General features: G+C 36.4%; 1 protein-coding gene across 1 annotated transcript in view; it reads right to left on the reverse strand.

Moving 5' to 3' along the window:
• Nucleotides 1-720: 720 nt before the first annotated feature.
• Nucleotides 721-18,635, reverse strand: part of PPARGC1A (PPARG coactivator 1 alpha) — a 98,377-nt gene continuing 80,462 nt past the window's right edge. Inside the window, exons 11-13 of the mRNA XM_082838817.1 lie at nt 11,726-11,847; nt 11,243-11,394; nt 721-4,942 (exon numbers count right to left, since the gene is read on the reverse strand). Coding sequence (XP_082694943.1) covers nt 4,839-4,942; nt 11,243-11,394; nt 11,726-11,847 — 378 coding nt within the window. The 3' untranslated portion in view covers nt 721-4,838. The remainder of the gene's footprint in view (nt 4,943-11,242; nt 11,395-11,725; nt 11,848-18,635) is intronic.

Genomic DNA, 18,635 nt, shown 5'->3' on the forward strand with positions numbered 1-18,635 from the left:
CTTGCTAATTCCAGCCAGAAGATTCAAAATGCCCTATACAATTTAAACACCAGTGGAGACAAGTCACAATCAGAGGCCTACCCACTGAATCACAGTTGTAGATGAATGCAGTATTTGGGTAAGATAACAGGAAGTTTTTATTTTCTATTTTGATAAAATAATTGGCAAATCTTACAGTGCTATAAAATAGACAGAGAGCCATGGGAAGTGCTTCTTGTGTTATTTAGCAGATTTCAATGTACTATTGATAGCTCTATCACATTTCCAATAATTACGAATACATTTTTCTGTAGGAGAAAGGGGGGGGGGGCTAGGAACTGGAATACATTTAACCACCTTTCCCCATGGCTAGGCTTATGCTGAATCTTGCAGTGCAAGTGGCTGGGAGCGAGGACCACATCTGAAAGCTGGACATGGCAGAGCACTAATAACACATTCTCTGCAATCTCTGTCACGAAGATCACCAATCACCTACAAGGCACAGTGGACATCCTGACAGCGAGCCGTACCGGCAGCAATCTATCAGCTTGTCCCATATTTAACCTGATGACTTACATATGACGGGGGGACAGGGGGATGCATTCTGTTACAAGTCTTCAAAAAATATTCAGTCCATGCTATACACCAGAAACTAACATAACATTGTACATCGACTGTCAATAAAAAAAAAATTCAGCCCATTAGAGTACCATTGCTTCCTAAGCTGAAATATTTAGCAGGTTTCTCACTAGGGGCAGTGGCTTGTACTTAAAATTCACACTTTCCAGGGTTAAGTACCAAAACAGAGCTAATCCGTTTGATAAAGTCCCACATCACTTCTCATTATAGAAATCACCACTTCTGCCTTTGCCATTTGAAAGGAGACAAGGTAAAATACAGAAGGTGCATGTTACCTTAGAGCTGAAATCCATCCACGAATATGGAAAAGCAGGGGGAGGGGGGAGATCCAGAGAGGAAACAGAATAACGATAAGCGAGTAATGTGTACTGATCTGAGGAATATGCCAGGAGTTTGGTTATGATAAATAAGAAAAGCAGAAGTAGATTTGAAACATTCGTTTCCCTTTATTAGCTCAGTGAGGCTGATGTGTACTGCACATTTAAAAAAAAAAAATCACAGGAATTTTCATACAATGAATAAAACCACGACAATACATGTAGAGTTGGCAGGTGGGAAAAAAAAAAAGCCCGACAAGGGCTCAACTAATCGCTCACTTTCCCTCTTCAGCATAGTTCAACCAACAGTATTACACTTTCACCTACAAATCTTATAGTAGCTCCATCAAATCAGCAGTTCATATTATTGAAAATGTCTGTCACATAGGTACAAATTTAGAATCATCACATTATATTACATGGCTATTCTAGGTCATCTATAGATCAGGTCTTAGACTACTGTGATTGAAGTTCTCGTTACAGCCATCAAAAAAGGACACATAATCATTACCTACTGTAAGTTCACATCTAAAGGCATGAAAAGGTTTCCTTTTTTTCAACTGACCCAACCATCATACCCCAACAGTGCAAAGTTCCCTCTCTGCTGCTTTGAATGTTGACAGCCCAACCGTTGCTCTCAGAGTCGTTTAGCAAAAATTGATTTTGTTGCACTGGAAGAATTATTCTGCTACATCTCTTGAAAAACAAAAAACAACCCACATTTCTAAAGCACCAGTTCAGTTACCAAAATTGTAGATGTGGTACTTACCACAGCATGAAGGCAATGGCCCGGGGTCATCTAAAAATCCTACAGATCTATGCTGAAATTTGCCTCCAGTGATGATGGGGTGCATGTGTTCATTGGAAATATTCTCTCCAAAAAAATTTTTAAAAATAAAAATAAAAGGAACACAGTTTACATTTTGATGGGCTACCCACAGTGTCTGCATAAGATACAAAAGCTCTATTTGGATGGTCTAGTGAGTCTCTCTTTGCACTAATTTTAGATGCAATTTGAAGTCCATGGAAGAAAACTATCTTCATGGTAACAATATTTGTCAGACCAGAAGGGGGGATAAATGAATCCTCAACATGAAATCTGTAGTGTTGTCTTTTCATAAGTAAGAAAAGAAACCAAGATTTTTACTCATGTCAACAATCCAGGGCAAAAAGGAGAATGTATTGAAAATTGGATCACAAAAAATTTAAAGGCAAAATAGAGAAAGCATCTGGTCCTTGAACACATAATATGATTTACTAAATATTGATTTCTTAAAAATAATTTATTGCTCTTAATAGTCTTTTTTTATTCTTATTCTACAACAGAAGATACTCAAAATTCAGAAAGAAAGACTGTAAACTTTAGTTTGGCGTCCACACAGAGTTAAAATACCTGCATTTAACCTACGGAACAACAAGAATTAGGCGGATTAAAGATGTGTTACGGTCGTAACGCAGGACCTGTGAACAAGTTCTTTTATTTCATAGTATTTTTATTGCTTTCTATCTACTTAGAAATAAGAAGCCAAAAACTCAAGCAAGCATCCGACAGGACAGACAGTGGATTCACTCAGAACACAATATGCTGGTGATAAATGAATGCAGCTTTCAAAATTAGCTGCATTGGCCTGGGGGTGAAATCCATTTTATAAGATCGTGTTGGGCGAGAGAAAGGAAAAGAACGATTACGTAGTAGGTATATCATGTCTTCCAGAAAAGTCATGTCGGCCAAACTGTAATCGGATCTCAATTTAAAAACTTGAATATACACGCCAAACTTTACTGACTTCCATTCCAGGGCTCCACACTCAGAGGAAATCCTGATGCTCAAAAATGGAGGTTTTTCTGAAGTTTTTATTGAATTTAGCAGAAGCAATGTCATCAAGAACAACTTCATGGTCACGTCAGAGGCCATGCTAGTGCAAGTAGAAACACTGCTTCTGCAAAAGCGGAATTTCCCAAATGAAACACTTAAACTCCAACCTGACAATTGCCATGCATCCTAGGTAGAAAATTTCCACTGGCTTTATTATTTTCATCATCTCGTAATTTATAATAAATAGGCTATCTGCAACTGATAAATATGTCTCTTTAGTAAACAAAGGAATGAAATATCAGTATTTATACAGGATGCATAACTGTAAAAAATACAGATAAATGCCATCATCATACTCTGCCAAGGGAAAGAGATACTGGCTTCAAAGATAGTCTTCAGACACACATTAATTATTGTAAAAATCATACTGTAATTATTACCTCAGCATTTTGTATCAAATTAAAATCACAAAAATTAAAACAAAACAGCATTTTAAAAAGATTTTTGACCTCTAGTTTCAAAACTACTGTTGATAGAGAAAATAAAAACATTTCTTAATGGTTACCCATTGAGAGACTTTACATAAAATCATGATATCTTCTAGAAAAATTTTAGATGAGAAAATTTCATTCCCCTAACAAATCCAGTGTATAAAACTTCAAAGAAAAACAAGCAACAAGAAAATGTGGAAAAATATCGCAGAAGTGGTTAATACCTTTAGGGGGCTAGGAGATTTCTTGACAAGATGCTTGGATCGAAGCTCACCTAAGAAGGGATGGTTGTGCGTAAAGCATCGATTTGTTGTGTTGCACTCAACGGACACACACACTGTCCTTTTTTGTTTGTTTTGTTTTACAATCAAATATATATAAGCGGTAAGTTCAGCTTCTAAATATGTTAGTGTACAATAATTGTTTCACCTCATAATTACATTTGAATATTCTCGATTAAGAAAAATTTAGCAGTTTTGAAAAGAAGGCTGCATTTACAGTGCATAGCTGTAACAAAAAAAGAACATCATTGTATCATATGTACACAAAATAAAAATACTCCATTTAACATCTGTAAATACTTAACTACATCAGAGAATGTAGCAATTATACTATCTGAACACATCCCAGAGAGTTCTACCCAACTCCCATTAGTAATGTAACACCGTGCTCGCTCCTCAGAATGAACCACTGAACAAGCTGCAAGCTTGACCATTGACAAGGCTTTTGAAATTCGCTGTGGAAGATCAACATTTTGGACATTTACATGGGTGTCATGAGAAAGGACGAACTACAGAAACTTCAAAATGTTAGGAAAGTTGAGCTCGGTGCCCGAAGTATCCTCTCCCACCCAGATTCCATGGCAAAAGGAAAAAGGAGAAAAAGAAAGAAAAAAAGGGAGAGAGAGAGAAAGGATATGAGTTCTATGGAACCTGCAGTTTCTTCGGGATTGTCATATAATCATTACGTTATGAGAGAAAGCTTGCTTCAAGTTGATTTTGCACTTTCTTAAAAAAAACAGAGTACGGAGGCTGATGCCCAGACATCAGTGGCTGTCATTTTAGGGTGGCTTGTGGTTGGTTGGTTTTCTTTCCTTTTGGATGTACATATTTTTGTTTTCCTTTTGAATAGAATATGAACATTTTGAAGTTCCAGGTTTTAAGTGTGTCTTCATGGAACTGCTGCCATTTGAAGTGGTTTGCCCTTGCACGCTCTGGTCAGGTGCCCCCAGTCCCCACCGGTACATACACACTTCCCCCAAACCAGGCAAGCACCCGCGCGCGCGCGCGCGCACACACACACACACACACACACACACACTCCATCACCAAGAGACTCAGGGAAAGCAAAGCTGACACCCATAAATAAACATGTGCTTACTGGGTTTCCATTCTGTCTCTTGCCTCTTCAGCAGCTGTGTTCATGTAAACCATTGTTGTTGTTCTTGTTGTATTGTTGTTGTTTTGTTTTGTTTTTGTATAGAGAGTGTAAAGTAGGAGAAATTCCTAAGTATGACTTGCAACAGTCTGTTAGGGAAGGACGCGCTGTCCCGTGAGGTATTCACCGTCCCTCTGTCATCCTCAGCCAGGGAACATGTTACCTGCGCAAGCTTCTCTGGGCTTCTTTCAGTAAACTATCGAAATCCAGAGAGTCATACTTGCTCTTGGTGGAAGCAGGGTCAAAGTCATCTGAGTTTGAATCTGAAAGAAACCCAAGCCAGATTTAGATGTACCCTCTGTTGATGGTCATTAACTCAATCATCTATTCTAAGATTACCTGATTCAAGAGCAACTTATCCAATCGATATACTTTAAAAAATATGCCCAGCTTTTATTAGTATATGATATTGATGTTGGTGTACACATATATATATGCATATATTTACATATATATTTTTTCAGAAGGTATTTATATGAATATTAATATGTGTATATATATTTGCAGAAGGTATTGTTACAGTATATGGTACTGGTATATATACACACCAATATTTTAGTTAATTAATTGCATATTTATATATTTATTTATTTATAGCACATGTATATATTTGCAGAGGGTAAGGAGTGATGAGCATTCAAAACAGTCATCTATTGACTCATTTTAGATTTAAACACTCCTGGAGGTAATCAGAACAGACTTTAATATTTCTTTTCAATAGTAACTTAGTCAATCAATATGCTTTAAAAATAAGCCCCCTCTCCCTTCCTGGCATGTTAAATGACTTACCCAAGGTTCCTCAACCACTTAGTTGGAGAGGTAAAAGTAGAAGCTGGAACTAATTTTCCTATTCAGTGGGATTGATTTCATTGAGCATGAAAGCCAGTTGAGTGGGAGGGAGATAATTGTCAGAACTTCACCCACTCATCACCCTGCTGCTCCCCTTTCAGGAGGGAGGGACATACGATCTCCAGTACCTTGAGGGACCCCAGCAACAGTGGCACAAACGCTCCCCAAATTGGAAGGTTTAGGAAAATGCTTCATGTCCAGAGAGGGCAAATGCAGCCTCTTTACTCACTAATAGGAGGGGAAAAATATACCCGTATAAATAAAGCCATGGTCTTTCTTAGATCTTTAAACTAGTCCGAGTAAGCTTTTGTGCAAAGCTCCACATGCCACTTTAAGTAGCCCTGAACAAAATGGATGTATGTCAGCCACGTTGGACGTAAGGTAAAATTCTGTCAAATATTTCTGATTTTTCTCCTTTGACATCTATGGAAAAGTCAACTATTTCTGCTGGTCTCTCAGCTTGAGAAAAGGTATCTTGGAAATACAACAGAAAGCCTCTGGCAAACACATTCATTCTTTGGAAAGCACTTACTAGAAGAGAAGACTAAACCTTTCTGGGAAACGTTAACAATCTTACTAAAATATAAATATTTGTGTTTTACCCAGATTAAATTACAAAATAGAAATGCTCGGTGACAGAAAAAGGTAATATTAGATAATATGGGGGCTAATCACTGACCTCACAAGGTGTTCTTCTGAAAAGGCTGCAAATCCCTTAAGCTCTCCAGAACCAGGCTGATTCCCCTTCCCCACCAGCTTCAATCTACTTTAAAGACAAGGAAATTCCTTCACTTTTTTTTTTTTCTCTCATTCTCACCATCCCTTGTCTTTACTGCATTTCTTTTTCCAGGTAAGATGAACAATTATAGTCAGCCTCAGATATAAAAACAGGACAAAAATGGCCCATCTTTCCTCACTAAAATTTTATATGGTCAATCTTAAATTACACTGGCTTACACTCTTCTCTTCATAGCCTAATGAATAATTTGCTTGTATAACCAAAGCCTCATGAGCAGCTGTTGTTCAAATCAAAATCTTTTCTGTAGACACACAAAAAAGTTCTGCTCATTGTCAGAGATTAGCCTGAAATCAGAATTCCACTTGCACTGTAGATGAAGACGGAAGAGCTGTCCAGTGATGGCAGTCTGTGTGACATAAAGTCAGCATAGAACCGTCGAGAATATATATGTGTATCTTTCCTTGGAGGAGATTTTGAGAATATTTAAAATGTCTTAATTTGGGATTATTCATGAAACCCAGAATTTTCTGGGTTTTCATCAGTAAATACTAAAAGCACGTTGATACAGTGGATTTCAAGGGTTTCTACACTGTGAAATACAGTGGCTGGCGCTTACGTATATACCAACTTTCATGGGCATACTATGTCAGTCGGCACCCACAAAATCTTTCTCATTTCTTGAAGAGACAATGTGTTTATATGCAACTCCTGTGGCAATAACATCTACTCCACCCCTTTCCCTCCACTAAAGGAAGGATATTGCAACACAAGTAAGAGATAATGAAATTTTTATAGGAATAACCTGAAAGCCACGCTAACAAATTAAAAAAATAAATTTTTATAATTAATAATACTGTATTAATAGAAACAAATCACATCACAACTGTATTCCGAGCACCTAGAAAACTGTTGGCACAAAGTGGGCCCTCAGTATTTGTCTGATGAATGTATTAGTCTTGAACACCCACATATTATTAAAAACGTGATTGAAAATATTTGTGTTTAGATCTGGGATTGATTTACCAATGAATGGCAAGGGTATATGTAAAGTTACGTACGTATTCAAGATGTTGATAATATACTACATTTCTTTGAGTTAATAAAGAGTTTGTGACCAATGTTATTTGTTTACTTTTTATTATTTACAAATTCTAAGCCAAAACTAATTCCTGATCAAAAGGATCATATTCTTAATCATGACCCATCCTTCTGTTTTGACCCTATAGTCCTAATTTAATTTCTGTCTTTCCTCTTTGAGATTTTTCATCAAGCTCTTTCAAATGGAAAGATCTATTTGTTTATAGAACAGTAAACAGAAAGACACACAGATTACAGATTCATAGAAACCAGACTTAAATATTGGCTTCATCATGATAAGCTGATCATCCCTTTAAATTCTGAGTCTCATTTATAAATCTGGCTCATAAATAGTAACTAGAATCATTGTGTTTTGCACTAATAGTATTGTAAGTAACCATTAAGTGGCCTCAACAGCAGAAAAATGGAGGCCTAAATAGACATTTCTCCAAAGAAGACATACAGATGGCCAATATCTGCTCAATATCGCCAATAAAGCTGCTCAATATCGCTAATTATTGGGGAAATGCAAATCAAAACTATGATGAGGTGTCACTTCACACCAGTCAGAATGGCCATCATTTAAGTCTACAAATAATAGATGCTAAAAAGGGTGTGGAGGAAAAAGGAACCCCCCTACACTGTTGGTGGGAATGTAAATTGGTACAACCACTATGGAGAACAGTATGGAGATTCCTTAAAAAGCTAAAAACAGAATTACCATATGATCCATCAATCCCACTCCTGGGCATATATCTGGAGAAAACCATAATCTGAAAGGATACATGTACCCCAGTGTTACAATAACCAAGACATGGAAGCAACCTAAACGTCCACTGACAGAGGAATGGATAAAGAAGATGTGGTACATATATACAATGGAATATTACTCAGCCCTAAAAAAGAATGAAATAATGCCATTTGCAGCAACATGGGTGGACTTAGAATTTATCATACCAAGTGAAGAAGTCAGACAGAGAAAGACAAATATCATATAACACTTAAATGTTGAATCTAAAAAAAATTATACAAATGAACTTACTTACAAAACAGAAATAGACTCACAGACATAGAAAACAAACTTATGGTTACCGAAGGGGATGAGGGGTGAGGGGGGTGGGGGTAGATAAATTAGGTGACTGGGATGAACAGGCACACACGACTATATATAAAATAGATAAACAACAAGGACCTACTGGATAGCACAGGGAACTCTACTCAATATCTTATAATAATCTATAGTGGAAAAGATCTGAAAAAGAATATATATATACATGTATAACTGAATCACTTTGCTGTACGCTTGAAACTAACACAACACTGTAAATTAACTATACTTTAATTTAAAAATAGCAGAGAAATGGGATATATGAGCTAACTTAATTTAGGAGAGCAAATAAAAATTTTAAAAATTGGTAATCTATCTAAAATGATAGGTTGCTTTACTTTTGGTAAAATTAATCAGTATCACATCATTTTCACTTTACTCTTGACATATACGTAAGCTCCCAACCCCTCTAAGAGTCCAGGATATGCTTATATGCACCTTATTCAGCATTCATGGCCCGAGGCACCTAACTTCAACTATTCAGGGAATAAAGACAAGACATACATGATGTTGTCTGGTTCCAAAGCTGGCCCCTGGTGTTGATTCTTTCATTTTAAAATGACTTCAAATTTATAACTTCTCATAACAATCATTTTTATTATAATTATAGCTACTATTCATTGAGAATCTATTTTGTGCCAGACACTGACACTATGCTAAGGGCTTCACATACACAAATTTAATCTTCACAACAACATTATAATGCATTTTACAAATGAAGAACCAGAAGCAGAGGGAGTTTAATTGCTCAAGGTCAAAAAGCTAACTCAGGTTTCAAAACCAGGCCTGCGAAATTCCAAAGCCAAGGCGCTTTCAACTACACCAGGCCTACACTCAGATCAACTCCACTTCCTGCATTTGTAAGGCTGGAGGGAAACGGAAAAATCCATGCTATTACAATACACATCAAACACACCTTTCAGGAAATCAGAGCTAGCTTAGCAATGGCAAAGTTTCTATTGCTGCTGGCAAGGCAGAGAGATAACTAGAGGAGAAGCATTCTTCTTAGAAATATTTCAGGGAGGCTCCAGTGCAATTTGGAAATACTATCCCATGCTCCCTTTACCAGTGATGAATCACGATCTAAAGGCTCCTCTAGGTAGCTTATTCTAAACTCTAGATGTTTTGAGAGACTAGAAAACACCCTGGCCTTCATCACCGAAGAAAATAAGTCAAATCAACTCAAGACTTCAATCTGTCTGGACTGTTTTTATCAGCCAACATTTGAACAAATGACTTGCCACCTTTTATATTTTCATCCCTAGGCGTCTATCTCTCTAACAGTCAACTGTCTCTCCCCTGCTTCATACTATCTATTTAGCTTGTGAAGTGAATTATAGCATATTCCTCCTGAACAATGCACCCCACCTGTATCAATTACTCTAGGAAGACATCAGTTCAGCTGAAGGAAGAAAAAAGCCCTGTATTTGGTATTCATTTTTTTCTTTATACCAAGCCAAAGCAAGTGCAGGTAGACATATAATAATGCTTAGGAGCAGATTGATATGTTCATTTCATGATGATTATTATAAATTGATTTAAATAATTATGTCATATGCACAAGACATTTGCCATTTTCCTTCCTTCATTATTTCATGAAGGAATTTAAAGGCTTACAACACACACATTAGTTAGGGAACAACATGGAAAGGAACAAAATTAAAATTGGAAAGGAAATCAAGATGTCCATCGTGGCATTATTTATAATATCAAAAACTGAAAATGTGTTCAGCTATAAGGGAACGATTAAGTATAATGGCACTATTTGCCAGACAGAATACTATACAACCATTCAAGTGTACTGGTAAATTATTTTTCATCCTTTGGATCACAGTGGAAAATGAACTTATATAATATTAATCGAGAAAAGTAGAACTTAAAAGTGTATATATACGTATAATATGACCTCAACTACAAGAAATTTGACGGTCTGACACAAAATACTGAACAGCAAATCCCATACTAGGTAACAGTGGTTATCTCTAGGTGATAGGCTGATAGATGATTTTACTATTTTTCTTAATACCTTTTTATATCTTCCAAATGTCACCCCTTGAGTCTGTACAGCTTTTATAACAGGCAAAAAGGAATACTTATCTATTTTTCAGCTTCCTTACCTGTAAAATGGGGATGATAATATCCACTTCCTAGGATTGTTCTGGTAATTAAATGAGAAAACGCTTACAAAGCCTTGGCACAGTGCCTAGCATACGGAAGCACTAAAAAAAAACAGGGTTTTTTTTTCTTCTTTTGTTTTAAAGAAAGTACAGTGTGATTTAGCACATGAAATTTTACTTTCTCCTCTCTCTGGGTGTAATTTGTAGAAAATGTTGACATTTCTAAGAGTTGGTGAGATACTAAGGAAAAAAGAATAAGACTTTTGCATATTCTGTTCTGCAAAGCAATGATGCCAATGCTATAGCTTGTACAAAAGGATTCAGGGTAGGCACGGAAAGCAGTAACAGATTACAAACGAATACAACACTTGCACACTCAAAACATACCACACACACACACACACACACACACATACAAATAGTGCAGAATTTCAGCATATGGGCAGACAGTAGAAACAATTTGCTTCTTCCCTTTGTTGCCAAAACTTAAGCCCCTTGCTTCTGAAACTGTCTCGTGTGTTAAAAAATAAAAAATAAGATAAAATCTGTATTCAAATATTCCCTCTAGTAAAATAAAGCGATGGTCCAACCCAATGTGCCTACAGTTTACATATGCTTCCATTTTGAGCTCTACATTATGGATTCCTCATTCTATGTACAGTAAAATCCATACCTAGGTCTGCATAGTTAGACTTGAAAAACTGCTTGCGTCCACAAAAGTACAGCTCGAAGTCAGTTTCATTCGACCTGCGCAAAGTATATCCATTTTCAAGAGCAGCAAAAGCGTCACAGGTATAACGGTAGGTAATGAAACCATAGCTGTCTCTGCAATGGACAAAGAAGAGAAGTTCAAAGCTAGTGAGGAAGGATTAGCATATATGACTGTGACCCTTTCTACTTTGGAGACTTCGCTGGTGCCAACGTCTGAACCACTGCATCCATTTATCAGTGTGATTGTCCTGTCAAGCAGCTAAATACTTATTTCTGGGATAGGAAATCTCAACTAGAAAGATTAATAAATAGGGATGAAAGAAAATAAATAAGGTTCTGAACTCAACATGTCATCTGTCAAAGCATTCCCATTCTAGTAATCTTATGGCCATAATTTTTTACATATGTCAGCTTCTAAACAAGAAATAATCTTGAAGATTCTCACCCATCATCCCGCAGATTTACTGTGCACTCCTCAATTTCACCAAAAACTTCAAAACGGTCCCTCAGTTCTGTCCGTGTTGTGTCAGGTCTGATTTTACCAACATAAATCACACGGCGTTCTTCCTAGGGGGGGAAAGTGAGAAGACACTTGCTAGTTCTGAAGATAGGAAAGAAGTTGAATGCTAGAAACATTTATAAATGTGCAATCATGCATAATAAGAACCCCCCCCAGAGCATGCCAATTAAAGCAAAACACACACTAAACCTGAACAAAAGACTACACGTGAATCAAGTTTTACTTTCCATTTCTTCAGTATCACTCTCTTCTGCCTCTCACTCTCTTCTACTTTTTCTATCCATCTGTTTCTTTGTCACATGAAATTTAATGTGTTATAGAAGAAATGTGTGTAATGCAATCTTTTTTATCACTGAATAGCTGAATAATATCTATTAAATATTTTAACACTTGTGACTCGATTATTAATCTTCAAAATTGGTAGGAAACTGACCTGGCCTGCAAAACTCTTTAATTTCTCCTTAACTCAGAATTGTAATAATAAAATATACACATTTTTTAGTTCTATTGACAAATCATTGACATCCGTTACTATATAATTTTAAGATGTACAGCATGATAGTTTGACATACAAATTTTGACACCCCTCAAAATATTGATTCTTAAACTCTAGTATAAATACAAACTACCTGGGGTGCTTATTAAAAATGCAAATGATTGGGTTTATTCCAGCTGTATTAAAAAAATTTGGAAAGTAAGCTTCAATGATCTTTATTTTTAACAAGCACACCCCAGTGATTCTGATACAGGTGGTCCAAAGACAATAATTTTAAAAATACAGTCTTAAAATACTGGCCATTTTAAGCCATGGGTCTCCAAAGAATAAGAGCTATAAAAGAGGCTATAAATTTCACTTTGCCAATGAATCTTATTTTAGGAACAGACGAGAAGGGTGTGGCCTAATTTTCACAAGTGGAGTCAGTATCATCATAATCTGAAAGTCAACAGCAATTTATAACCTACAAAATATGGGAAGAATATTTTATAGCCTGAAGATGGATCACTTTTTACAGAACAAGAATGCATTCTTAGTGTAAGAAGTAATCGTATATCTCTTATTCCAAGAAGACAAGGCCAAAGATGATGATGTTTCTCAAGCTGAGAAAAGGTGTAAGAAGTTAGTATAACGAAGTGCTTACCAGTTAGCTTGTATGTCTATCAATGGCAAACAAGAATGAAATGAATTTAAGGTTGGAGAGATTTAAGTTAGACGGAGGCAGAGACTAGGAAACACAGGGCAAAGGTACAGATTTAGCCTGCCTAAGAGTTTTCTCTGGATGTGCTGAGAATATCTTTTTACATCTTGGATGATGTAAAAAGTCATTTAGGCTTAAAGCAAAGAGATGTCCTATGTTATTTACCGAACATATGTCCATTTCATGTGCCCAGTGTTTAGCAAAGAACTTGGTAAAGAGCGGACTCTCAATAAATGTTTGAGAAACGTAACTGAACAATTCACAGACCCTATAATACGTATCCTCCTAGGTGATTTGATCATCCATGTTTCTTCCTTTACCATATGCAACACTCATATTTCCGTTTTCATCAGGAAAGTTCCTCTGAGCTTCAGGTTCAAATAAACAACTATCTATTTGACATCTCAGGTTGGATGTCCCATAGGCACCTCAAACTAGACCAACATTACCCAAACCAAACTCTGTAGTTCAGCCTCTTCCCAGTGGGTCTTTCTTGTATCAGTGAAGTTAACATCAACAATCATTTTCCTTTCTGAGACTTGAGGTGAGGTTCGGCTTTCTATTACAAGTTGCTCTGATAGAACACTCTACTTCTCCTTTGTAGTTCTGTGCCCAATTGTAATTAGATAATTAATAGTTTATTCGGTGTTTAATGTCCATCTCCCCCAACAATGAAAGCTTCATGAAAGCACAGACCATAACAGTCCTATCGACTACTATATTTTAAGGGTACCCAAACGTAAGAGTCTTCTTAATGAATATTTGTTGAAAAATCAATCAATTAATCACTTTTAACACCTAGTTCCATACCCTTCATTACATCAAAGGTGACTAAGTGTGGTCCTTACTCTGAGACTCTCTAAGACAGTGGAGAATGAAAACCAGGTTTGGTGCTTTATCATAGGAAAAACCTTACCCAAGTAGCTCAGCTGAGTGTACTAACAAAGGTTTCCAGGATTTGCTTTTATGGTTTAAGGGTAAGTGCTCTCACTTGTCTCACTCCACTGAAACAGCTGGTAAAACACAATTCTCTGACAGCAACCATTGAGCCTACATAACTGACCAGACGAAGTACAGCAAGCAGAGCGGGCTGCCTGATTCGCTTCCATGTAGATTGTATGTCTCAACTGAAGGCTGTAATTGTGTTGTTCCAGGGCACCCAGCACATCCTGGAGGTCAATAAATATAAATGGAGAGTGAGGCTCATCCCGGAGCAGTGCTGTACACTTGAGCAAGGGAATCATCACATCACATTCCATTCTATTTATGCAGCCAGCTCCAGCCAAACAGCAGAATTTGATGGGACTGTTATCTAAACTTCCTGGCGCCTGCTTGCATGAGTCTTATTTATTTATTTTTTTTAATGAATGTCTTTAGGAAGGTTACTACTGTACAGAGGAAAAGGAGGGAGAAATGCAGAAGAGAGAGAAAGAAATTGAACCATCACAAAGAAATTGCTCATCTACCATTAAGGGAATATACACAGCCTATGTTCATCTTCAAGGAAATTCACAGTAAAAGTGAAAATCGACCATATGCACATCCATATGCAGACATATTGGGATAGTCTCTGAATTGCTTCTTTATACGAAACTCTATGCAACAATAATCCCAAAAAAGGATAAACCAGAGGACCTTTTATATTGGATACTGATACATTCTGCAGTAAAAAGAAGACACAACCTAGATAGGAAAGACAGAAATCCAAAGGGCTGTTCCGCAATCACTTAAATTACCTATTTGACTGTCAATCTTCTTTTATGCAACATAAGAATGTGACCACATCTTGCTATCTTACAAAGATCAGAGATTGAATACATGTTGAAATTCTCATTTGAGAAAATGATTAGAGTGTTTGGTTTTCCTAGTGATAAAAATGAAATTAAAAGGCATCTGAAGGTCTAAAAAGCAAAGACAAAAATCTTTCCAAGATTGACCAAAATGTCTAGTGAAGAACTGATTATTTTTAACATGTTGCAGTTTTATTAGACAGATGAATAGATTCCATATCTTTAAAAAACCTTAACATTTGCAGCCAATTTTTCAAGACATTAATTTCTAAACAGGAGATGAAAGGAAAAGAAATCAAAATGCTTAATAACATTTCCAACTTCTTAAAGGCTTGGAGGAACTCTAAACCTTTGGAAAAAGCTCCTTGAAAAATGATTTTCAGACCAGTTTTCCCTATCGAGGAGGAAGGAACATTTATCAAGTATATTTTAGCTTCAATTTTCACAAAAGCTAGTTTGCTGATGGGGTGGATAATAAAAGTGAAGATTTATGTTGCATTAACAGGTATGGTAAATCCTCATTATATCAAAACACAGGGGATGAACAGAGAAAAAAAAATCCGACTGAATTAAACTGACTTTGCATTATCAAAATCTTTATCAGAAAGTGTGTAGAGCCTCCCAGTTAGCTGGGGGAAATACACAATGGTTGTTTCTCATCAAGAAATAAGTAGCTCCTGGTAATAGGGGTTTGACTAAGAAGAAAAGGAAATTAGTAGTGAGATTAACATTTACTAAATTCTAACAGATGCCAAGTGCTGTGCTTGATGCTTTTCTGTGGGTTATCTCACTAAAATGCTCTGCAGTGTTAGGGAACAATAAGGAACAGCCTGATATAATTTGGATTTTAGTTCTCAGAACTTTTATTCTACATTTCCAAGTCAGGATAATTTAAACATCCCTCTTCCTATGCTAAGGAAACTGCATGTCAACTTTGACAGGGAAAGATTTATGTTCACCTCCAGATTAGTTACAACCTAACTTCCTCAAAAATTCCAAGGATATTACAAACACTATAGATGAGATGAGTGGATAAAACCCATGCCACTTCTACAGTGAATGGTATGGCTAGGTCCTCTATCTAAAAGATAAAGTGAGAGGGGTGAATGACCATGAAAAGCTGTGAATGGATAGAAACAAAGGCCAAAACTCTGACATAATGCCAAAACAAGTTTCCTTTTTTGTTGTTTTTTCTCTTGTTCTTAACATTGATAACACTCATCTGATTCAGTAGGCATTCAGTAAGTGACCGCGACTAGGAGACACTTTCAGGGGAGAAACAAAACTATAGCTTTCAGTTTACCAAAGTTACTTCCATCCAAGTACGGTCCAGGAATACTCCTCCTTAGTGTCTTAGGTTGGATGGATATGAATACATCCAGGTTAGTTTACTTAAGAGCTAATATAATTAGACATTAAGTACTATACTCTGGCTTCCAGAGTTCCAATATCCTGAATTATTTCAAGCCTATGAGACTGAGAAAAGCAGAGGATAAATTGGGTTTTGAGAGCATTTAGATGGAAATTGGAGGAAAACAGCAACTTAAACAATGGCAATATTCAACCACAACATATGATTCTGTGTAATTACTAATTATTAGTCTTTTCTTAGCTGTCTGATTTGGTACACTGAAGTCGGTCTGAATAAAGACTTTTGGACACATACATGTTAAAAAGTTTATAGATGACCTAAACCACCATCTCCTTCTTATGGAACTCAAAAATAAGTCAATATTATAGACCACAAGACAAAGTAGCAAAGGTTAATTTTGTAAAATATCTATTACATGATTGTAACGTTATTTTTTTCATTTCCTTTTGGAGCCTCGGTTTTGCTGCTCCCCTGATTATAAAATTGATCTGAATTAATGAATAATCCAGCACTGCACCCAAGATATTCCAGATATAATTTGCTATTTATTCATTACTTTAAGGGTGTCTCAGAAATCTGAATGGAAATCACCTACCCGACCAACTTCGGCAAACTGTCCTAGTCCCTTTAGCTGTTTCATGAATGACTTTTCAAGCTAATCTAGTCAAATGAGTCAAAAATCATTGCTTGTATCTCCAAGTCCGTAAAAATATATTTTGCAAATGCATTATGGCACAAGAAAGCAGACCATTTTGAGGAAGGAAATCAATCAGAAAAACTTCCTGCGGGTAATCTCATTAAATAGTTCCACTACGCCTTCAAGATATTCTTCAAAATCTTTATTATGACTTAAAGGACCCTTCAAGGATCTGGCGACCATGGAGCCCTCCAGACTTATTTCTTGCCTCTCCTGTACCCTGGTGTTCTAATTAAATGACTAGCAGTTTCCCAATATAGCTTGTTCTTTTCCAGAGACTTAGTATAAGCTAAAGTCTCTGCCTAGAATAGTAATTTCCAATAAAAATATAATGCACCATATGTAACTTTTAAATTTTCTGAGGCACATTTTAAAAAGTAAAAAAACAAATTTAATTTTAATAATATATTTTACTTGGCTCAGCATAGCCAAAATATTATTGTTTCAACTTGTCATTGATGTAAAAAATATTAATGAAGTATTTTACGCTCTTTTTTTGTACTGTCTTCAAAATTCAATCACACTCATAGTGCATCTAAATTTGGGACTAGCTGAATTAGCCTCATGGCTAATGGCTCCCACACCGGACAACACAGGTGAAAAAAACCTTTGCCCTTTCCTCCCTTTAGGTTTCAAATCAATCTCACCCTCTCCAGGGATGCCCTCCCTCGTTCCCAGGGCTGGTTGCCGACCCATTTGCCACTGCAGTACCTTAGGCGCATCCTCTGCAATAGCAATTAACACACCCTATTGCCTCTTCATGTATCTTTACCAGCCAGTAGACTTGAACTCCCTGGATGTGGGGACTAGGTCTTACCTAATTTTAGAGCCCAGGCACCTAACAAATGTCTCTCATATACTCATGTGTTTTCACTTATTTTAAGCAAAAATAGCATCTAATAGTCCAAGTGGGAATTGGTTTAATAGTAAGTCCCAAATCTTTATACTAAGCTCTTACTACCTATGGGTCACTGTGTTAGTAAACAATCTCTATGTCCTAGTTTTCTTTTATAATCTGCTTTTTAAAAACAATAAAAATCTCAAAGCCAAAATTCTCACAAACGTCTAGTTAATTATGACGACTTAATATAAGCCAAGCTGACATTTGCACTATAATTGCTGTCTTTCAAAGGGAACTGATACAGACTGTCTTAGTCAAAGAATTAACCAAGGAACTGGTCCATATTTGTGACACAGGGAAAGGCAGGGTGGTAGGGTGGTACCTGCTTCCAGACTGAGGCTAGTGGCCTCAGGAGTGCTTTTGGCTCAGGCATCTATGGAATATAGACCATCACACTCTTTGATCTATTTGTAAAGAACCAAACTAGCAAAAATGACCCCTCCCTCCCTTTCTTCACCCTAGTAAGTATCTGGCACTAAATTATCTTTGGAAGAATAGAATAAGCACATGTCATTTATCTACATCTATCTACATAGCTTTGGTTACAGCTGTGTTATATTTTGCACAAATGAGCAAATATATGATAAAACAATTTCTCTCTTTAGTGTCATTCTTTTGGGAAGAAACATGAAGAATTTTATCAAATATGAATATGAAAACATTGAAATAACTATTTACCTTCATGCTTACTCAACATGACTCTCTTTGGTATATATTAACTGTACCGTGCCACACTACAAGGCTTTGTAAACTATATGGCACTCTATAAATGTGAATTATTATAATTATTGAACAGGCTATTAATTAAAGACATCTAAATTAGAAAATTGAATTTTTAATTTTCATTAGTCTTCTTAAGTGTTAACTAATGATACTCTG

Source organism: Leucopleurus acutus (genome assembly GCF_964270905.1).
Source record: "Leucopleurus acutus genome assembly, chromosome: 4".
Lineage (NCBI taxonomy): Eukaryota > Metazoa > Chordata > Mammalia > Artiodactyla > Delphinidae > Leucopleurus > Leucopleurus acutus.